Source organism: Nilaparvata lugens, chromosome 4 (assembly GCF_014356525.2).
Source record: "Nilaparvata lugens isolate BPH chromosome 4, ASM1435652v1, whole genome shotgun sequence".
NCBI lineage: Eukaryota > Metazoa > Arthropoda > Insecta > Hemiptera > Delphacidae > Nilaparvata > Nilaparvata lugens.
The window spans coordinates 64,621,719-64,644,724 of record NC_052507.1 but is presented as its reverse complement, the minus strand read 5'-3'; the positions used below and the strand labels follow the sequence as shown (position 1 = coordinate 64,644,724).

Genomic DNA, 23,006 nt, shown 5'->3' with positions numbered 1-23,006 from the left:
AGTGGTGAAAGATTTTTTTTCTTTGTCATGCAACCCATATCAGAGGCATTTATTAAACATAGAAAAAACATTTACAATATGGAGAAAAGTCCTTCACATACTTGGATTAATTTCTTTAAACGAATAGCGTAGCCGCTTCTCCGCCTTGCCACTGCCTTCTGGAGAGGAAACCGGTATATCTGATGTAATGTCAACTCTGTTCGTTGATGTTTAAAATGATCAATTTTATAGTTTATTCGTCGTGAAAAAATATTTTTGGATGATTTAATACTGGATTTCTATAATGTTATTATTGAATATTTTGTTGGGTAGTTATATTTCTACATTGTTGAAACACTATCTGGCAACGCTGCGGAGCTAGAAAAGGATATCGCTATCTGTTTTGTCGAATGATTGACAAGGATAGCAACACTACTTACTGTTAATCAAATACTGCCATTACACCATTATATAAATTTCAAGCCGATTTTCTGTTAACTCAAGCCAATTGCTGTCGACTACTGTCTCTTATTAGTGTTTTGCTGGGGTAAGAGTGTAAGAACTGCACAGTATCAGAGACTATCAGCGTCATATAGTTCCACGAAAAACAACTACCAGGACTATCGGCTTGAATTAAGATTGAAAATTGGAGCATGAACGGCCTATACCATGGGATATAATTATACTTGTACTATCTTTTCTCAATGGTTAAACGAACTATGCTATCGTTGAACTAACTGGAAGAGCTTGGGTGCTCCACCCTTTTCTGTTTTTTCCCATGCAACAGCATACAAAACTTTCAGCTTCTGTTCGTTCATTTATTTATGTTTTGTTTGAGGGATTTGTGCGAACTAACCATTGATACATCCGATTTTCCAGTTGTCAAAATATCGTTCGGTGACAGCTTAACTCTCGAATCCTGGTCAACTGACATTTCCAATACAGACTGTTCCAATCTCTGACTTTTTAACTTTTGGCTTTTCGCTTTTCTGACGGAAAACAACGGCGATTAATATAGTAAGGAATAATGTTATAATGGAAGTGGATAAAGATAGGAGAACAGGGTAGCCGATCTACTGCCTTGTGACTGCTTTCTATAGAAGATAGTTTATAGCTGATGTGAAATTAACTGTTCTTTCTTGTTTAGAATGATGAATTTCATTTTATTCGCCTAGAAAAAGTTTTTTCCAATGATTATATAATGCATTTTTATAATAAAGATTGAATGTATTTGATTCGAATATATTGTTATATTTGATTTTTTGCTTCTTGCTAGTTATCTTGCCTTGTTGGGAATAGTCATTAAAGTTTACAGGATGCTACAGACTTCGTGCGCTAAAATGTCTGTAAAGTGACTGAACTCCAAAAAAAAATCAATCTATGTCTCAACAATTTAGTAATTACAATTAAATACATTACTAACAATGACTACACAACTTGTCAAAGTAGTCATATAATTTCCAAAACTTAAAATGAATGTCAAGTGAAATTTATTATGGAAATAAAATTATTTATTTATTATATATTGTTAGTTAAATCTATTTTCATTAAGAATAAAATATAACTGATTAGTTTTAACAAGAATAACAGTTCATTTTACTTCATCAACACATCATTACAACATATTACATCAGATACCGGTATCAGCTATCCTCTATGGAAGGCAGTGGCAAGGCAGAGAATTGGCAACGCTTTCCTTATATCTTCCTCCACTATCATTATAACGTGGACCTCACTATAGAAGCAGGACACTAACTTGATTTTCCACTTTTTAATGTTACAATATCATAAACTTCCATTATTGAGATTAAATATTTTTATAATAAATTATATTCATATAATGATAGAAGACGTTCTGGCAACTTGCGGAGCTAGAAAAGGATAGCGCTATCTGCTTTGTCGAATGATAGACAAGGATAGCAACAGCAATATTGATCGAATACTGTTATTACAACATGAACCTTACTATAAAGACGTTTAAGGAGCTGAATTACAATATTAATAAAGAGATCTTCATCATAATACGGTGAAGTAGATGATGAGGTATCTCATCTTGGCCGTTTGGCGTTTTTATGTAGATAATAGTGATAATATCGAGTGAGCTGGCTGGCCCAGGTGGAGAATTTTGAAGAAAAAAAATTGGAAAATTTATGCAGAATTAGGAGGCAGGTGGTGTAGCTATTATCTTCTCTTTAGACATTACCTACTTTCTCGATTCTATAATAGAATGATTTCTGAGTTCTGCCTCAACCCTTATTATAACATTTTGATGAAAATCTTCGATTACTGATTGCAACCTTAAAAAAGTATAATTTTATGATTGAGAAATCCTTTTAGATATAAATAGAAATATAAATCTGAGTACCCTTTTTAAATTATTTCGTCACGACATGTTTCGGCTACTAATGCCATTTCAACCTCTGAGTGATTGGTAGTAAACATGTCGTGAAGAAATAATTTAAAAAGGGTACTCAGATTTATATATTTATTCATATTGAAAAGTAGACCTAAAGAAAAAAGGAGACCTTCAAGTTTATGAACGATTGAACTCTGAACTTGAGTAGCCAGAATGTCTATCAAATATTAATTTCTACAGAAAACTCTCAAAATCAATAAATAATTATAGTGATATCTGCTTTTCAAATGATAGACAAGTATAGAAACACATGATACAGTATAAACACAATATGATACAGTATCATCTCAACTTGATACACAACACTGTGATTCGATAAATTCGCTATCTGCTTTGTCGAATGATATACAAGTATAGCAACACCAATGTCAATCAAATACTTCTATTATAACACGGACTTTTCAGTAAGGTGCCCTCTCAGTTTATTTGATGACACGACTGTTCTAGGATATTCATCCCATTATCAAGCATCAATTTAGTGCTCTTTTCGTAAGCAATTATGTTTTTTGAGTAAATGGTTATTATTATAAGTCTTCTCAATAAGGCTCAACTCACACTCATGCGACTCAAGTCGAGAAGAGACTGTGACTCCAGTCACAGGAATGTGCAGCGCAGAGAAATGAATGGAGATCAGCCAATTACAGTGGTTAATAGATTAATAGGTGGAAGCGCAGTTGCCAATTTGTCAGTCGTCTGAGACCGCTTTCAGACAGGAAACTTCGCATGTGCAGCATGAGCACATGAACAGTCACCAGAAGTTGGAGATCGCTGGCCGCTTCAAAATGGCAAAATTGCTCCTCTGTGTACCTCCCGCTATGTGCTTTCTCTGCTACGCATGTCCATCCCAAGTCAGAAGTGAATTTGCACGTACTATAGTCACCGCGACGTCACCATTTGAAAATACAAGCTGTGTCGAGAAGAGACTTGAGTCGCGCAAGTGTGAATTGAGCCTGAGAATACGAGTATGACTATCAGTCACACCATTTTAAATTTATTCATTCACTTATCTACTAAGGCAACTTTCTATAGTGAGATCCACGTTGTGATGGCAGTCTTTGATTAGCAATGGTATTGCTATCCTTCTTTATCATTCAACAAAGCGGATAGCGCTATGTCTCTCTTGCTCTGTTGACAGATTGTATTTTAACAATGTATAATTGATTACACAAAATCAACAAAATATTCCATCTCAATAATGGAATTATTGGTTTTTTTTATAATATATAATTGATCATTTTAAACGAGAATGAACAGCTAATATTACATCAATAGACCTGTAGGCCTATCAGCTACTGTCTATAAAAGGCATTGACTAGACAGAGGATCGGCAACGTTGTTCTCTTATCTGTCCACGTATCTACCTATTGTTATCATCCCGACACATAGACGCTATAGTGGGATGCAACACAATAGTTTATCCCTTTCCACTGCTATTATAAAGGTACGTACACTTTCGCTCTGCTCCGCAATCGAACGTCACTCGAGCATATCGATTGATGATCGACCGGGGAGCAAGAGTGCAACGCGAGAAGAGCTAACATCTCACGTAACGTTCATGATCGGAGCGATTGCAGAGCGAGTGCGTAGCGTGCGCGGGGAGTGTTGGAGGCGCGTATCTGTGCGCACCTTAACGTGAACCATGCTATGGGACAAACTGCTTCACAAGCCCTCGTACAATTAGAAGAAATCGAATTTCACAACATAAATCTTTCTAGCATTTCAAATAGCCGACAACAATTAGCAATCTCCAGCAATAGAGACCATAATCAACGTGAAATCAAAAAGACATTTAATCTATAATAAAATTTGAAGTGATATGTAATATAATAAAGTCAAGAATTGGCTTATACACGTACGGGATAGGAATTATTCACTAATGACACATCATCACGTCTGATCAACTCAAATGATTAGCTTTAAATTTTACATAAACAGATTCTTAATTTACGGAGGATGGTTAAAGACCTATTTCAATTTTCCTTGCCTTATTAGTAAGGAAAGTATTGCTTTGCGAAAAAAATTAACGTACTCAAAATTCTATACGTTTCAAGGTCCCCTGAGTCCTGGGTATTGGTCTGTGTGTGTGTGTGGTGTGTGTGTGTGTGTGTGTGTGTGTGTGTGTGTATGCGTCTGTGTAGGTACACGATATCTCATCTCCCAATTAACGGAATGACTTGAAATTTGGAACTTGAGGTCCTTACACTATAAGGATTCGACACGAACAATTTCGATCAAATGCGATTCAAGATGGCGGCTAAAATGACGAAGATGTTGTCAAAAACAGGGTTTTTCGCGATTCTATTGAAAACGGCTCCAACGATTTTGATCAAATTCATAGGTACCTAAAATAGTCATTGATAAGCTCTGTCAACTGCCACAAGTCCCATATCTGAAAAATTCTAGGACCTCCGCCCCATCTATGCAAAGTTTGATTTTAAATCCCAATTATCAGGCTTCAGATACAATTCAAACAAAAAATTCCACGTGGAGAAGATTGAGCATGAAAATCTCTATAATTAATGTTCAGTAACATTTTCACCTAAACTTCAAAATAAGCTCGAAATTCGAGAAAATGTTATTATTTCAATTGCAATCTGTGTTGAAACTGTTGATTCTGTTAAATCATTCACTATGAAGAGACAGCAGACTTCGTGTATCTGCAGCGTTATTATCCTGTCACCGGCTAGCTCGGATCTTTAAATAGTAGACTTGAGATGAACACTAGCGTCAGGGGATCAATTTTCATAACGGCATGGATAGTTGTGTGAGTGCGCTACACCAAATTTTTATTTCTTCAATATCTCAGTGGGTCAAGTTTTCAATTAGACCCTTTCGAAGCATGGGTTACCTGCTAGTCAAGGAATAATAGATAAATAATCAAGAATTCGAATCTCACATAAATCTTTCTCACATTCCAAATCGCTGACAACAATTGGCAATCTCGAACAATAGAGGCCATAATCAACAGATCAGTGAAATGCCTCGTCACCACCATTATTACGTCGCCATGAAACGGTCTATTAATGCGAATGTTTTGAGGTATGGTACTGAATGCTGTCCCAAAGCTCGTTATGAGGTCATGTGGGAATAACAATGCTCCAGCTACCGGCAATTAGGGTGGACCCCCCTCGAACTACCCCTCCTAGAACCCTTAGAACCCCTCCCGGACCAACCCTGAAACCCCCGCCCCCCAATTTCTTGAACCTCGAGCCCCGTCGAATTTCATATCCCTGTTCACAATAAACCAATAAGGCTATCGGATCTCCTTGTTTGACCTTCCCGATTTACTCAAAACCGATTTACTCTCTCACTTACTCTATAGTGAGGTCCACGTTATAATGGCAGTGTTTGATTAGCGATTGTATTGCTCTCCTTGTCTATCATTCAGCAAATCTCTTTCTCGCTTTGCTCTGTCGCCAGATCGTTTTTTAACAGTGTAGAAATATAATCAATTAACAAAATATTTGATCTTGATTATGTAAATTCATTGTGAAATCATTGGAAAATATAATTTCCGGCTTGATGAATATAATTGATTATTTTAAATGAGAATGAACAGTTAATATTACATTAATAAATCTCCTTGTTTGACCTTTCCGGGGTCAAAACCGATTCACTCTCTCACTTACTCTATAGTCAGGTCCCCGTTATAATGGCAGTGTACGATTAGCAATTGTATTGCTATCCTTGTCTATCTTTCAACAAAGCGGATATCGCTATCTCTTCCTCTCTTTGCTCTGTCACGAGATCGCTTTTTAACAGTGTAGAAATAAAATTAATCAACAAAATATTTAATCTTGGTTATGAAATTAATCAAACATAACCTATTTTTGGACAATTTGCTCTTGTATTTAGTTTTAGTTTATCAGAGATCGACAATGGTGTAACAACCGAAACCGGTCTTTCTAATTATCAATAAATCTGTGGTTTCTGACAATTTCTTAGTCTTTTTATTTAATAAAACGGGAAAGTTTGGATCATTGGTTGTCCATTCTTAGAATAGGATATAAAAGGATATCTTTCCTCTTAACTCTTGACCGTTAGAGAGATCAGATTGGATTAGGATAGTATTAGGGTTCTCATGTAAGTTACAATATATTCTGGCTTATACACTGATTCACAATAAATGACAATATAGCTAATTATGCAACAGTTTTCACAGAGTATAAAGAATCATTAATCAGAAGAGTGAGAGATTATTAGTGAGATGATGATTAAGATAGAGTGAGATAGAATGAGATAGATTGATTGTCTCCATTAAGGGCGGAGTTAGGACACAAGGTTCTCTCTGCCACACAATTCTTACTCAAGAGAGAGAGAAAAAGAAAGTGAAATACCATAGATTAGATTAGATTAGATTAGATTGGATTTCTTCATTTATGTATGTTACAATATTTACTGGCTTATACACTAATTTACATTAAATGACGATAATGCTAGTTATTCAACGAATTTCACGAAGTATGAATAATTCATCAATGAGAATAAAGATCGAATGCAATTGGAATAACGATAATATAATAATGTGATGTAACTTCATAAATCGGCGGTGTTTCGACAAATAATTGTCGATTCTCTAAGAAGGATATAAAATATCCTTCCCATTAACACACGACCGGAGAGAGAGATTGATTGATTGATTGAGTACTTTATTTATGTAGATTACAATATATACTGGCTTATACACTTATATACAATAGCTTACAATACAGCAAATTATAGATGAATTTACATAATATAGACTAAGAAAATAATTATTGAACTGTATATGATATGAAAAAGCAATTTATAATATAATAACTGTAGATAATTATATTGTTATGCATCTACATAAATTGGCGGAGATTTGGACATATCAATGTCAATTCTTCGGAAAGAATATTAAAAATATCCTCCCCACTAACTCTCTACCAAAACGTTAATTTCATTGATTAAACTAAGGATTTATTCATTAGTGGATAGAAAGAAATAGAAAGAGAGAACCAAGAGAGAGAGAGAGAGAGAGAGAGAGAGAGAGAGAGAGAGTGAGAGCAAGTGAGATAGAGTGAGACCCTTGACAGAGAGAGTGATAGGACATGATTCCGTGTCCTCTGAGGATTCCAGTGTGTGTAATGGAATATAAGGGATGAAGAGAAGGGAAGAAGGGAAACGCCATTTCATTAAGAGACAAGAGTCGTGTCGATTGCTCCAGTCCTATCCGCTTGCAGTGCCAACTACTGACTACCCCAGTATCCCGTTCACATCTGGCAAACCATAACAATATCAATTAGATCCATGTAAGTCTCCAATTAGAACCAGATATTCGGTCTCACTTATGACGCCAGAAATCGGTTTAATTAAGTCGGTGTGATTGAATTGGAAACCACGCTATTATAGTTTCACGTGAGGTTACGGTTCCGAGTTGTCGTTGCATATGGGCTCACCTGGGATCTAGGATGTGTCAATGTGGGCTCCGCTATTAGTTTCACGTGAGGTTCCGGTCCCGAAATGTCGTTACATAATATTATGGTTGACCTTGGATCTGAGATTTGTCATTTGAGCTCTGATTGATGAATGAATATCTATATTGAGGTCCACGTTATAATGGCAGTGTTCGATTAGCAATTATTCTTATTTATTTATCTTTTTTACAAATAAGCAATGATCGGGAGAGAAAAACTAAGGATACTCCTTGTACTATTTCTCTCCAAATTTAGATAACATTTTAAAAGTACAAAATAGTGTTGTTATTTCACTTTACTAAAATTTGGTCTATTTTCACTCAAAAACACGAAAACTAATATTTTTAAATTTTCACCGATGAAAAACAGAATAAAAAACAAAAATATCACACTCAAATCACCTTAATTGATAAATGTTTGAGTAATTTTACAAAATTCAGAGCCAGAAAAAACACAACTTTCAGCACAGCTGATGAAAAAAATGAATTGTATTGCTATCCTTGTCTATCTCATTCTCGCTTGGCTCTGTAGCCAGATCGTCTTTTAACAATGTAGAATTGATAATCATTAACAAAATATTCCATCTTAATTATGAAAATTCATTACGAAATTAATTAAAATATAATTTCTGCTTAATTAAATAATATCGGGAACGAGCTTCGCTCTGGAGTACAAAAGCATGAAAAATTTATTACAAAAGAAGAAATTATAATAACATTCACAGTTCATACAGGAATGTTCTATCTAATCACAGTAAATGAGTTCATTCCCAGAGGAATGAGAAAAATTTCCTCACAGAGGCCCGGTTGCACAAAACCTGTTAAATTTTAATCCTGATTAATTTCACGTGAACCAAATCAGAGAAAACCATTTCAAAAAGATGGAATTAATCAGGTTTGAAAATAACCCGGCTTTTCTGTAACCGGCACTAAGTACCTGATTTAATGATTACAAAAGTTTACAGCTGAGTCATAATTTTGACACAGTCCCACACACATATGAACTCGCTCACTCACTTCCATCACCAACAGACGACGAAATAATTATTATCAGCTGTTTTCCAAGGATGAATAATAATTATCCTTTTAGTGTCTTTCAGCTAGTTTCCCAGGGATGGGACCGAGTGAAATCGAATCTTTTTTTATAAACCACGATGCTCTGAATTTCATGAGAATCGTTAGAGCCGTTTTCGAGATCCGGTGAATACAAAAATTCAAACATCTAAACATCTTAACATAAAAACAGAAATTGCTCGTTTAAAAGTATACATACGGTTATTTGAAATGTTGCATTTGAGGATAATACAAAAGGAAAAGGAGTCTCCTTTGAACGCCAATATTACCGTAAAAATCAGACTTTAAGATTATTCATCATAAATCAGCTGTCTAGTGGACTATAACACTACCCGTTCAAAAACATGGAACATTCTTGAAAATGTATCGTTCCATAAGCTGAGGCCAAGTTGTTTTTGATAGAGAACATTTTCTTCGATTTTTTTTTGAATCTCATGATTAAAATTGAAAAAAATATTATTGAAAGAAAATTATTTCTAAAATCATGAAAAGTGAGAAATGAAGTTGTAGGAAATCAGTATTATGGTAAGTTAGTTATTTTGTTGATTTAAACACACCGATTTTTCGCCGTCACGACAACACAGAATGTTCTCTGATGGGTGGTAGGGTTGTCGTAACGACGGCAGCCAGTCCTGATAACAGCGTTCACACTCACATTCGGGACGACACGTCACGGTACGATAGTACCGAAAGCTCTTTTTATTTAGGATTTTTTCTAGATATTTTAAATTGATAATTATTAATTTATTTTGTGAAAACATGACATCAGGTCATGTAACTTACTGAGTGCGAGGTCTTCTGTTCACAGAACTACTAGTTCATATTGAAATTGAACTTATCTAGTGTGTTTGTGTGTGCTTGGCAGTGCCGACTCGCAGTACAGCAGCGCAGTGATCAACACGAATGTTATCGTGTCGCAGTCGGGCGAAGTCGTATGGCTGTCGCACGGCATCTATCGGTCGTCGTGCGACATTGACGTGGAGTACTTTCCGTTCGACGTGCAGAGCTGCAACATGAAGTGGGCTTCCTGGACCTACGACGGGTATCAGGTCAGTTCATCTACTAATTCCACTTTACAAATAACACTAGTAATTGAACAGAATCAAGAAATAACTTACTAAAATAAGATGTGAAAAACTGTTTAATATGAGTTGAATTTTGCATGACAAGCCATAAGGGTAACCGTCTACTGGAACCGTATTCAAACAATCCGTTCGGCCGTTGGATCGGACGAATCTGCCGGCCGTTAATCCGGCCGAATATGGTCGTCCATTGGAACCGTTTACGTCAGTCTAGTTCAGTAGTTGGCTGGTTGCCAATTATTGAATTAACTACTATCATATCCACCAAAATTTTTCATAAACAGTGGTTATATTGAGATTTTGAAAATTGAATGAACAAATATCCACTGAATGTTGCCAATTGAATTAACTACTATCATATCCACCAAAATTTTTCATAAACAGTGGTTATATTGAGATTTTGAAAATTAAATAAACAAATATCCTCTAAATTAAATATTCATTACAATAATCTCACCTTCAGATCCTATTTCTGCAGCAATCTTTGTCCACAGATTCCTTTGAACATCACGACGATGATATCTTTTGTCTCGCATATCCCACAATGGAACATGCTCTTGAACCAAACTTATCACCTTTTCATTGTCCATAGTTAACTTTATGAAACAGATCCACTCCAAAAAACAAAAACAAGACTGTGAAACAATTTTAGTTTAGGAACACTTTGTTATCTCAGCTCGACTAGTTAGTTCGGCCGGAAAATCCCATTCAATTCGGATAGAAAACTAGATCGGCCGTGCAAGGCCGTATGAACCTGTTGCAATGGACGAGCATCTATTCCCTTCTTTGTCAGGGGATCGTTCGGTCGCGTTCGGTAGTTTTCGGCCAATCCTAGTTCGGACGAAAACGGTTCTAGTGGACGGCCCACCAAAGGCTACATTTTTGATACAGCAACATTTTGACATGTTACCGGTTCTGTATTGGTTTGTTAGGTAAATTGCTTGAAGAATTGATTTGGATTGATACGATAACATTCTAAAGATATTCTACTATTACTCTCGCAATGTAAAGATTGATGGAAATGATGATTTTGAACAGTAACTTAATTCAATTGGATGCTCAGCACACCCACAAACTCAAAAATGTAAATATTTCAAAATCACAAAATTCAGTTGTTGCTTCTAAAGCTGCCTTTACACCAAAGTTATCAACAAAATGCTTATTCCTCCGACCTTATAGATTCTATTAGATTGAACATAACTTATCATACACATGATGAACATATGTGTTTGTCAAGTTCCGTTCAATCTAACAGAATCTATAAGAACGAAAAATGAACAACTTTGGTGTAAACGCAGCTTAAATACCCCACAGCAAAACTTCTGTTGCACGATAGAGATAATATAGCATGAGAAGATAATTATCCCATAGTATCCCCATACGTTTATATTACACATTTCAAGCCGATTTTTGTCAACTCAAGCCGATTACTATCGAATGCTGTCTATTATTACTGTGTTTTTGGGGTGAGAGTGTAAGAACGGTACAGTATCAGCATAGAAAAACAATAGCGTAAGTAGATATCCCATGGTAAAGGGCGTTTATGTCGCAAATTTTACTGTTATCTCATGCCGATTACTGTCGATTGTTGTCGATTTTTACTGTTTTGACCGGGTAAGAGTGTATGAACGGCACAATATGAGAGACTACCAGCGTCATGAAGCTTCACGGGAAAGAATACATGGACTATAGGCTTGAGATAACAGTAAAAGTTGCGACAAAAAGCCCTATACCATGGGATATCTACTTATGCTTTTGTTTCTCTATGGTATAGAGACTACCAGCGTCACATATCTTCACGAAAAATAACTACTAGGACTGTCGGCTTCAGTTGATAGTAAAATTTGGAATATAAACGCACTATATCTTCTTATGCCATCTTTTCATCATGGTAGCACTCACTCACGTTCAGTGCTAATGTTTTGAACTTGGAAAAACTTGTGTTGATTGAACCCGTTCTCGCTCAACTGATGTGATCACCATACACTTCCTAAACTGCACTAACAGAAAAGTGGAAATCCAGAACTTCCACGCTTTCAAAATTCAAGCAGAACGTGATGCAATCAACTCAGTGATTTCCTCAATAGTGGAAAATCATGTCAATTTGGAAGTCTGGTGAAGGTGCAGAGAGAATTTCATGCTTAAAATAAGTAGAAACAAACTTTTGATTTCGATCATAATAGAACAGTGAGTCAACACCAAATGCAGTCATGAAGTAAAATTGCCTACTCGATGATCCTCGTAATTCAATTATCATGTTAGATTACTCCATCTAGACAGATTTTATAATAAAAATTTATTTTCTCAAGAGTTTTAAATCGTGCCAATTCGGAAGATTGTTGAGCCTTAAGGCCTTGTTATACGGACAGAAAAAACGCGACAGATAAAACGCCGACGCTGAACTAACAATTCAGTGCTGTTATACGAGCAGCAATAACGCCGCGTCGTCGACGCCAGGGAGCTGTTATACGAGCAGCAAACACGCCGCGGCAGGCTCCGAGGGAGCCAATAGGGAGAAGTGTACGCCCGGAGGAGTATGGTGGGGGGGAAGTACGGATCTGCCGCGTAAAAGCTGCCCGTATAACAGTACTCGCGTCATTTCTATCGCGTTTTTTCTGCCAATTTCGACCGGTCCGGTCGCGTTGTCGACGCTGACGCCGGGTTTACAGGGTCCGACGCGACAGATAAAACGTTCGTATAACTTGCACACAGTGACGTCCATTGCTCGGTAGGCTTGGCGTCTACGTGGCGAAAAATCTGTCGCGTTTTTTCTGTCCGTATAACATGGGCCTAAGGCTGGGCAAAGGCTAAAAATTAACTTTCTACTCGTGATATTTTCGATTTGTAATATCATCAAGCTATCAAAATGAAAAAGTTTTCTCGGGAAAACATTTTTTTCTGATCATTACTTTTTGAGATATGCGCGTCTAAAGTTTAAATTTTTGGGACAGAACATTTCAAATACGGTAAGAGATAAATCCATGAGATTTGAAGGATGGATTCTTCATGGTATTGTTGATCTGGTAAAACAAGAATTTTCTGAAAATATTAATTTTTAAGATAGTTATTCAATTTACTAAAAATAAGTTTCAGTTGAGTTATTTTTGGTGAATTGAATAACTTTTCCAAAAATTTATATTTCCAGAAAGTTTTTTGTTTTACTAGATCAACAATACCATGAAGAATCCATCCTCTAAATCTCATGGATCTATATTGTACCGTATTTGAAATGTTCTGTCCCAAAAATTCAAACTTCAGTCGCTCATATCTCAAAAAGTAATGATCAGAAAAAGATGTTTTCCTAATAAAACTTCTTCATTTTGATAGCTTGATGATATACAAATCGAAAAACTTCGAAAAATATCACGAGTAGAAAGTTCATTTTTAGCCTTTGCACAGCCTTAATAGGTCAAACCAAAGATATGAGACTGTGATGAGAAACTGTATCTATTTATTTTACCACTATATCAGAGCCAAGAATCAAGGAGACAAATAATCTTGAATATTTTCAAGAATACAATGACACTTGCAAAAGAAAAAACAGATCTCAAGTCCAAAACTGTCATTTTTTTAATTTATACAGCATCAAAGTCCAAGTTATGTAAACTACACTTCTATAATTAAATGCTTCACAATTGACTACAAGACAAAAAACGAACAAATTATAAATTGGAAACAGTAAAATGTCAATCTCCGTATAAGAGACTGTCATACATGAGTCGCTTAATAATAAGAAGTACAAAATTTTCTATCGCAATCATAAGGGCCGAAACACACGAGGCGTTTTTTCTGACTAGTCGTCACGGCATGACAGAATAGGAGGCTCTCCGATTGGCTGATTCTCGATACGCCAACCCAATCACCCAATAGGAAAGCTTCCTGTCGTGCCGTGCCGACTCGTCTGAAAAAACCCTCGTGTGTTTCGGCCCCAACACCAAGTTCATCGTCACCATATTTGACTACTGAAATATAAAGTTTGTTTCCAATCCGAACGATTTTTTCCTGTCCTTAAGGTACGTTTTCGTTTCTGTATAAACTTCCGCAATCGACGACGACAATCATTGTTGTCTTAAGACATTCGTATTGTCCAAATTCCAATTGTACTGGAACAGCTGATCTAATAACTTTTCGTTATTACTTTCCTTTCCCTATTACCATAGGTAAGGAAACTATTGCTTTCCGAAAAAAATTAAGGTACCCCAATTTCCAAATTTCTATACGTTTCAAGGTCCCCTGAGTCCAAAAAAGTTATTTTTCTGTGTTTATTATCCAAGAACTAAATATCAAGGTCAAAAATAAAGGCAGTCATTCAATTCAATTCAATTCAATCAGAATAGTTCGAATAATATCAACATATTGCCATTCAAAAGTATAAACTTAACCTCCCCCATCAAAGCATAACTATTGAACATGATATTTCAGGCTATTTGAACAGATTGTAATCCACCCAATCTGAGATCCTCACCCTGTCGTGGTCGACGAAGGCATTTATGCACAAACGAACCCCAGCTTTATAAATTCTATCAGATATTGATATAACTTGACAAACATATGATGTGATCATGTGTTTGTCAAGTTCCATTCAATCTTGTGGAGTATATAGGATTGTTGAGGCCATTTGAATTGTATTCATTCGCGCATTGACTGCTAGATGGCAGGAGAGCTTCTATAATTATTTTATAATATCTATTACTCTCAATTAATTCATCGTTCCAGGCACTGAAAAGTTTGCGAGTCAGTGTGGATTTGCTTTCGTTCAGCTAAGTACTCGTCTCGAGGCTTTAAGATACAGGAAACTTCGTCCTGAATCTGCCTAAATAGTCGTGTCGTTTATATCAGAGGAAATTCGGCCTTTACATCATTTATTCGTGTACATAAATTGTATTTTTGTTCTACGTGAAAAGTTATTCACGTTTCGTATTAGTGAAAAGTGAATGCCAGAACTCCATTTAGTTCTGTTTTTATCAATAGTCAAGTCATAGTGTTATATATCCAGACAGTAAACTTCATCTCAGAACGGGAAAACCGCAAGGAACCACTTTAATAGTCGCACTTTCGGTTTGCATAATTTCACCTATCTTTTCCTCTCATCTTTCCTATCCAACTGTCCACCTTTTACCTCAAATAGAAGTAGACAAACAATTCGATCGCGACATGTTGGATTTGGGATTTGGTGAGTACATTTTCTGATTTTCTATGTTCTTTGTATGTGGTTTTCCTGATCAATATATTATTCAGCACAAAGATTTGATTCGTTTTATACAGTCCACTTCAGAGCATTTGAAACTTGTAGTTTGAATATTTAAATTTAACGAACCAGTATATACGTAACAAGGATCTTGTGGAGTATATATTCCGAACAGCAATAATTTCAGGAATAATAACACCTAGAATTATTAACAAAACATATTCATCCACAAACATGTATTACATAATTCGTATGCGTTTCAGGAATATTCCCAACAAACTCAGAGAATTCGATGCTGCATCTCTGGTAGTGTATGAAAAAAATTGTGAATCTTTGGTTAAATGAAATAGGTAGATATGAAACCGAAAATATCATTAGCTCGTTTTATAAGTTATAGAGTTATACCCAATTTATTTTAGAAGATGCAACCTTAGACCAGTTATAGAATAGACACGGCCCATTGTATATTCATACTAAAACATCTACTCCCATATCACCATATCGTGACGTCAGCATCGGATAGAAAACAATGTAAACAAGCTCTGCAGAAACGTTTTCTATCCGATGCTGACGTCACGATATGGTGATATGGCAGTAGATGTTGGCTTCAAGGGCTAGACTTCCCAGCGTGTCTATTCTATAACTGGTCTAAGGATGCAACAAGTAGGCTACAAACTAGTGGACGTTCTCAAGCTCCGGTAAAATTCTATTGTTCAAGAACATGTACTGAATTTCAAATCTCTTTTTTTTTCTTTATTATCCTCACGGTTACTTCCTCATACAAGTTCCATCTGAATAATTTTAATCCAGATTCACCCTTACTCACAGACAATAGCCTATGTAAGGGTATTTCTCATTACTATCATATATGTATATTGTACAAAAAATAAATAAATTGTCTTTACTGTAGTATGCTTATGAATTTAATGTGTTTCTGTAGTACTACTGTATTTACTGTTATGCTGAAAATAAGTTTTGGATTGTAGTCTGTTTCTTTGCCGTTAAGTTCATTGTAAATGATAAATAAATATACATCAATTTCACTTTTTGTGTTGCTAGCCTAACTGGTTTATTTGTCTCAATCTCAACAATGAGAGAAGTGGAACTATTTGAAACCAGTTTCGGTTTGACAGTGTTTGGATTTGTTTTGGCATTGGCAGTTGGACCTGGTGAAACAGACGGAGCACGGTGATGTGAGCAATTACCAGGCAAACGGCGAATTCGATCTGGTGAGCTTTGAGCCGACAAAGCACGTCGAGTTCTACTCCTGTTGTCCGGAGCCCTACCCCGACATCACCTACGTCATCAAAATCCGGAGGCGACCTATGTTCTACGTTTTCAACCTCATACTTCCATGTATACTCATCAATTGCATAGGTACGTGTTGTCTTACGCTATTCACAGTAGTTATTCTAGTTATAGTGCTAATAATCTCTAGTAACACTAGGTTACTAATCTCTAGTAACACTAGGTTACTAATCTCTAGTAACTTTTGGTTACTAAACTCATCAATCTCAAGTGCTACTAGGTACGTGCTCTGTTAAACATAGGTTAAAACATTTATTTAAACCGTTACCGTAGAGAAGATAGATGTATATGACTTGGGAATTTAAAGTATTGTGCTGACTATAACCTTAGTGTCCGGTTTCCCATTAGGGAACTTTGGACTATATACGGCGAGGTGGAACTACCCTTGGGTCTCCCCACCATTCAAAGCCATACGCTAATAATAATAATAATGACTTGGGAGTTCGGAAAATGCACATAGGCTAAGCCCTGAAAGAAACAACAGGACGGACATTATTCATCAAATCCGACTTGAAACATTTAGCAAGACATTTAAACATGGTCAAGCCAGGTACGCTTTACAAATCAGATCAAATCAAATTTATTCACTAGAAATGCATACAAAATATTCACGGAAGTATAAAATGATAAGTTACAAATGAACAAGTTACTACCATAGAGAAACAATAGCGTAAGTAGATATCCCGTGGTATAGGGCGTTTATGTCGCAACTTTTACTGTTATCTCAAGCTGATTATTGTCGATTTTTACTGATTTGACCGGGTAAGAGCGTACGAACGGCACAATATGAGATACTATCAGCGTCATTAAGCTTGACGTGAAAGAACTACGTTGACTATAGGCTTGAGATAACAGTAAAATTTGCGACGTAAACGCCCTATACCATGGGATATCTACTTACGCTATTGTTTCTCTATGATAATACTCACAAAAAGTACAGTATGTGACTGGACTTTGTCCGCGAATAGGAGTCAGATCCAAAGTGTTATAAGTAAGATTATTTAATTTATAACTTGATATAGTTGAAGATTCAGTAGGAGAAGGAGTTAGGAGGAAGAATGATTTAGAAATTCAAATCAAATCATTTATTTGACATACAATAAATACATATTCAAAACATAATAAAAGAAAATACATAATTTTCTAATCGAAGTATAAAATAATACAATTAAAAATTAAGCATAAATTCTTGTATGATGTAATGAAGATGAAATAAAGATGATTGAGTGCAAGCTCGTACATACATACAAAACAAGGATTTTTCGTATAATTTATCATTACCATTATAATTACAATATCTAACCCTATTTGCGTTCTTCTTGCCTTCGAGGATTAGACATTTTTACCTGTTCAGACACACAATAATTATTATTGACTCAGTGTTGATTATTTTAATTAGATAATTATTACTGCCATCACTTCAATGGTCTCCCAACATTTTCTCCCCCTATTCTTGATGGTTGATCCTATTATATTAAGCAAGCAATCTCTGTACTTTTATATCTGGTTATTTATGTTCAACGGATCTCGAAAAAGGCTCTAACAATTTTCACGAAATTTGGAACATAGTAGGTTTATGATATACAAATTCGATTGCACTATGTCTCATCACTTTGAAAACTCGCTGAAGGACATTAAAAGGATAATTAATCCTTGGAAGAACAGATGTCTGTATAATTTCGTCGTCTGTCGATAACAGAAGATGCGTGTGCCTGTGTAGGAGATCAGCTGTGTTCTCATTCAATCAGCTTACCGTATCTCGTGAGAAATATTATCTAGAAATTTTATCAAAATAATCGATTTGTTGACATGACATGGTTCATCACTCTAAATTAGAGTATATCATAATATTCGAATTTAATCATCATTTTACAGTTCTAAGTGATTAGTGAGTGTTATTTTGTTATTCAATTTGGTTTATAAACAATCTAAATTAGAACTTTTCTGTTTTTAAATATTTTGACTCAAAATTGGACTTGAATTCAAGTGTATGAAACATAACCTACTTTTTGGACCATTTTTATAGTGTATAAATCAAAATTCGCGGAAGAAACAGTTTTGGGCTGTGCCTGTTTGTCCTTCCCCAATCATTTTGAAGAATTGTGTTCTGTTTATTAATAAATAAATAACGAGCGGAGCTCGGTGCCCCGATATTATTGTTTATTTTGACAGTACATGTAGTCCATGATATACACATTTGAATGAGATGTTAATCATTGTAATGAAAAATTATTATTGTTATATGGTCTTCCAAAAATTATATTGTAATGGTCTTCCGACATCTCTTTTTCCCCATTTTTGACGATAAATGATACTTTTCATTTTGATACATGCTATCCCTGATAAACTTACTGTTATATTCATCCCTTGCATACCTTCTGACAATGAAAACAATGTATTGTATACTGAGACTCTAAGGTGAGAGTCAACAATATAAATTATATGATAACAGAAAGTTGGGAGACAAATGACCAAGCTGTGGCCTTTTGTTTCAGCGTTGCTGGTGTTTTATGTGCCTTCCGAATCCGGTGAAAAGGTGACCCTAGGTATAAGCGCTCTCCTCTCAATGACTGTCTTCCTTATGACCATAAGAGAAACACTGCCTCCCACTGAGAAAACACCACTCATAAGTAAGTGTTATTGATCAAAATTTTAACTCATCCTATTGTATTTAGCATGACTTATAACAATTTAGATTACTCTCTTACTTACTAGTCAAGTTTTCTTCTACGAAGATTGATGATTTATTAATAGAACCATCAATATCAACAATATTTCAACGGGATGAAATGGGAATAAAGTAATGAGATTTTACTAGAATTGTGAAATATAATAAATGGATGAATAAAATAGGTAATAAATGATAATAAGCATTGTAAGCTCAACGGACGGAATGTCAGATGATTAGAATGAATCATGATTAGCCTACTAGAATGTCAGTTATTAGGGAATTATAACTTTTTTAGAGAATTTTCCAGTTTCTAGGTATGAAATCAGATATCAGTTAGATACAAGGAAAATCATGACTTTTTGAGAGTGTTTTCTGAGTCACTAGATATGAATTTTATTTAGATATTAGCATAGAGAAACAATGGCGTAAGTCGATATCCCATGGTATAGGGCGCAACTTTTACTTTCAACTCAAGCCGATTACTGTCGGTATTTTTATTGTTTTGGCCGGTTGATAGTGTATCAACGGCACAATATGAGAAACTACCAGCGTCACACAGCTTCAAGGGAAAGAACTACTTGGACTTGGGATAACAGTAAAAGTTGCGACATGAACGCCCTATACCATGGGATAAGCCTATCTACTTATGCTATTGTCTATCTTTGATATAAGTTAGATATTACGGAAATTATGACTCTAAGAGTGTTTTCTGAGTCACCCTGGTTGTTACAGGTATGTATTACGGAGTGAGTATCTGCCTTGTGTCGTTTGCATCGGGACTGTCTGTGGTGACCTTGAACGTTTATCACCGCGGAGTGAGAGGTACAAAGGTGCCATCTCTCGTTAAAACACTAATCCTCGACCAGCTAGCCAGACTCGTCTTCCTACAGTTCGAGCCTCGTGAGAAGCAAAATGTGGTGAGTAACTTTGCTATATTCTCGCATGTTTCATCTTTCTCTCATAATAATTGATATATAATTGGTCCCTTCTTATCATCTATAATCATTCAATCCAGGTTAATATAAGCATAGAGAAACAATAGCATATATTAAGTAGATATCCCATGGTATAGGGCGTTTATGTCGCAACTTTTACTGTTATCTCAAGCCGATAGTCCACGTAGTTCTTTCCTGTGAAGCTTTAGGACGCTGGTAGTCTCTCATATTGTGCCGTTCATACACTCTTACCTGGTCAAAACAGTAAAAATCAACAATAATCGACAGTAATCGGCTTGAGATAACAGTAAAAGTTGCGACATAAATGCCCTATACCATGGGATATCTACTTACGCTATTGTTTCTCTATGATATAAGTAAGTTTCCTCTACAATTCCATGTCTCATTATATAATACAGTTTCAGCCTCATGAAAAGAATGATGTTGTAAGTGACTTTGCAATATCATCGCTCTTACAGTTGCATGTATCATCTTATAATGATAATATAGCTTTATTTACAGTCTTAAAAGAACAAAAGCCTCTCTTATGAGGTATATGTGGTTGGCAACAAATGCAATTTCACATAAACTTGAATTATTAAACTTTTCACTTTCCAATTCTTTTAATAATTATTGACGAGAGATGTCTCATCTTATCTTTTAATAATTATTCACCTTCTTGTCATCTTAACTCTGCTATATTATTATTCCTATTATAAAAATCAATATCATAAAGGTGCGTACAGATATACGCGCCGCGAACATGAGCAATTCACTTTTAATCAGCTGATTATATCTGTATTTTTACAGAAACGGTAAGATACAGATATAAAAAGCTTGGCATCATCTGATTAAAAGTGAATTGCTCATGTTCGCGGCGCGTATATCTGTACGCACTTTTAAGTGTCAACTGATCATAATTAGTACCTTCTTATCATCATCGTTATTAGGAGCATTATGTTTCAAGTGACTTTTCAGACAATCACAGACTATTGCAGAGAATCGAAGAGATTGTGAATTCGATGAGGAATGGCGAGTTCTACTCTGAACTAAGACAAAGAAGTCTTAAAATTCATCCATTCTAATAAAATTCATCTATTGTTTGCAATACATTCTTAGAAGATAATACAATGGAGTTTGCAATATTATTCGTCGCTCTCTCTAACTAAACTGGATCATTTTATTAGCTTATGAATTTCATTGAAGAGTTTTTGCGATATTATAGTTCGAGAGTATGGAAATAGAAAAAGAAATAGAAATAGAGATATAAATATATTTATTAGCCGATAAATCCTGGAACACAACGGTAATCTATTGAAAGCTCTTATTGATAGAACGTCAGATTGACACTGCAACTTTCTCAATCTTACATAGGGAACATCCAAATAATTACTCTGTCTAGTGTTGTGCCTATGCATTTCTGATCTACACTTCAAAGTATGCAACTCATTTTTTACTTTCATCAGAAGGAGCATAACATACAAACTGAACACTGTCATAATATGTTGTGATTTAAAAAGAGGACGACAATGCGCATAGTAGTCTGAACCAGTCATTATTCTCAGTACTTTTTTTGGAGTAATAGAATTCTTCCCACATTAGCTGCCTCATCCCAGAGAATAAGCCCGTACATCATTACACTCTGGAAAAACCCAAAGTATGGAATCTTCAAATACTGATGAGGAACATGATTTTTCAGTCGTCTTAACAGAAACACCACCCTGCTGAGTCGTCCACACACCCAATCAATGTGACTTGTCCAAGTTAGCTTGGAATCCAACATTATACCTAGGAGTTTAACGGTTTCAATTTCATTCGTCACGTTTCTCAGATTGAAAATCATTGTCTGTGTTTTCGCTTTATTCAAGGAAAGGTGTGATGTATGGAAGTATGAGAATATGAACATCTATAAAAATATTAATTTTGAAAGAATAGGAGTATAAAAGATCAGCCGTAAAGAATGGGAACTACTTTTCTTTGATGAGGAGCTGATTTTCACAGGATTTTAATTTTATTCTGACAGGATATAAATCCAAAGACGGGCACCAGGTTGGACTGTCCGCGGCCTAACAAATGGAAGGTAGAGGAGGGTGATTACCACTGCGCAGGCGCACTCGATCCCAATCAGATGTCACCCCGGTTCATGGCAAGGCAGAAGAATAACAGGGTCGACACTAGCCCAGGTAATTGATTAATTATCATACCAATTATCCATGATAGTATAGATCTTTATAGATCATTGTAATGTCTGTATTGAGTATACAGACTCTTACTCCCCTTTTCCTTCTTACTCTTTCTTATTGGTTTTTAGTTTCTTTTTAAGTTTAGTAAGTTTTTTCAAATTTAGTGATTTTTCTTTCAGTTTTTTTATTGTTTCCTTTCACTGAATTAATTTATTTCATCTTTTTTCCCTAAAAATTTAAAATATCTAGATTTTTCAAACACTCGGCCTCTGCGCACAGGTTTTTTAATCGTGCGGGGACCTTCCTTATTTTAATTGTATTATTTAGTTCAATACTGTGTATTATTATTATAAACTATTTCTAATTTTAAAGTTTTTATCTTTTGTTATTATTATTAAGGATGAATAAACGATTTTGATTTGATTTGATTTGAGTATGGATATAATCATGAATGTTCATTATAGATAATTCATTCTTTATTGATTGATACAATAAGTACATCAATGATAGGGAGAGAAAAAATATGGTAAACTTGTGTTATTCCTCTCCCAGATTTACATAAGGTTACACATAGTCCGAAATAGGTTAAGTCTTGTTGTTGTTCACTTCACAAAATTTCCAGTCATTAATCATTTTCACAAAGTAGATTTTTAAATTTAGATGCTTCAATTATAGTATGATGCATCATGATATGATGTTATGATTTGAATATCTTCAATAATCAACATGT

At 35.3% G+C, this 23,006-nt stretch overlaps 1 protein-coding gene across 1 annotated transcript in view; it reads left to right on the top strand.

Moving 5' to 3' along the window:
• The window catches only part of LOC111051520 (neuronal acetylcholine receptor subunit alpha-7-like), a 271,196-nt gene that overhangs the window by 237,124 nt on the left and 11,066 nt on the right, over positions 1 to 23,006 (top strand). Inside the window, exons 4-8 of the mRNA XM_039426189.1 lie at positions 9,775 to 9,958; positions 16,340 to 16,556; positions 18,983 to 19,117; positions 19,891 to 20,075; positions 22,117 to 22,276. Of these exons, the coding sequence (XP_039282123.1) occupies positions 9,775 to 9,958; positions 16,340 to 16,556; positions 18,983 to 19,117; positions 19,891 to 20,075; positions 22,117 to 22,276 (881 nt within the window). The remainder of the gene's footprint in view (positions 1 to 9,774; positions 9,959 to 16,339; positions 16,557 to 18,982; positions 19,118 to 19,890; positions 20,076 to 22,116; positions 22,277 to 23,006) is intronic.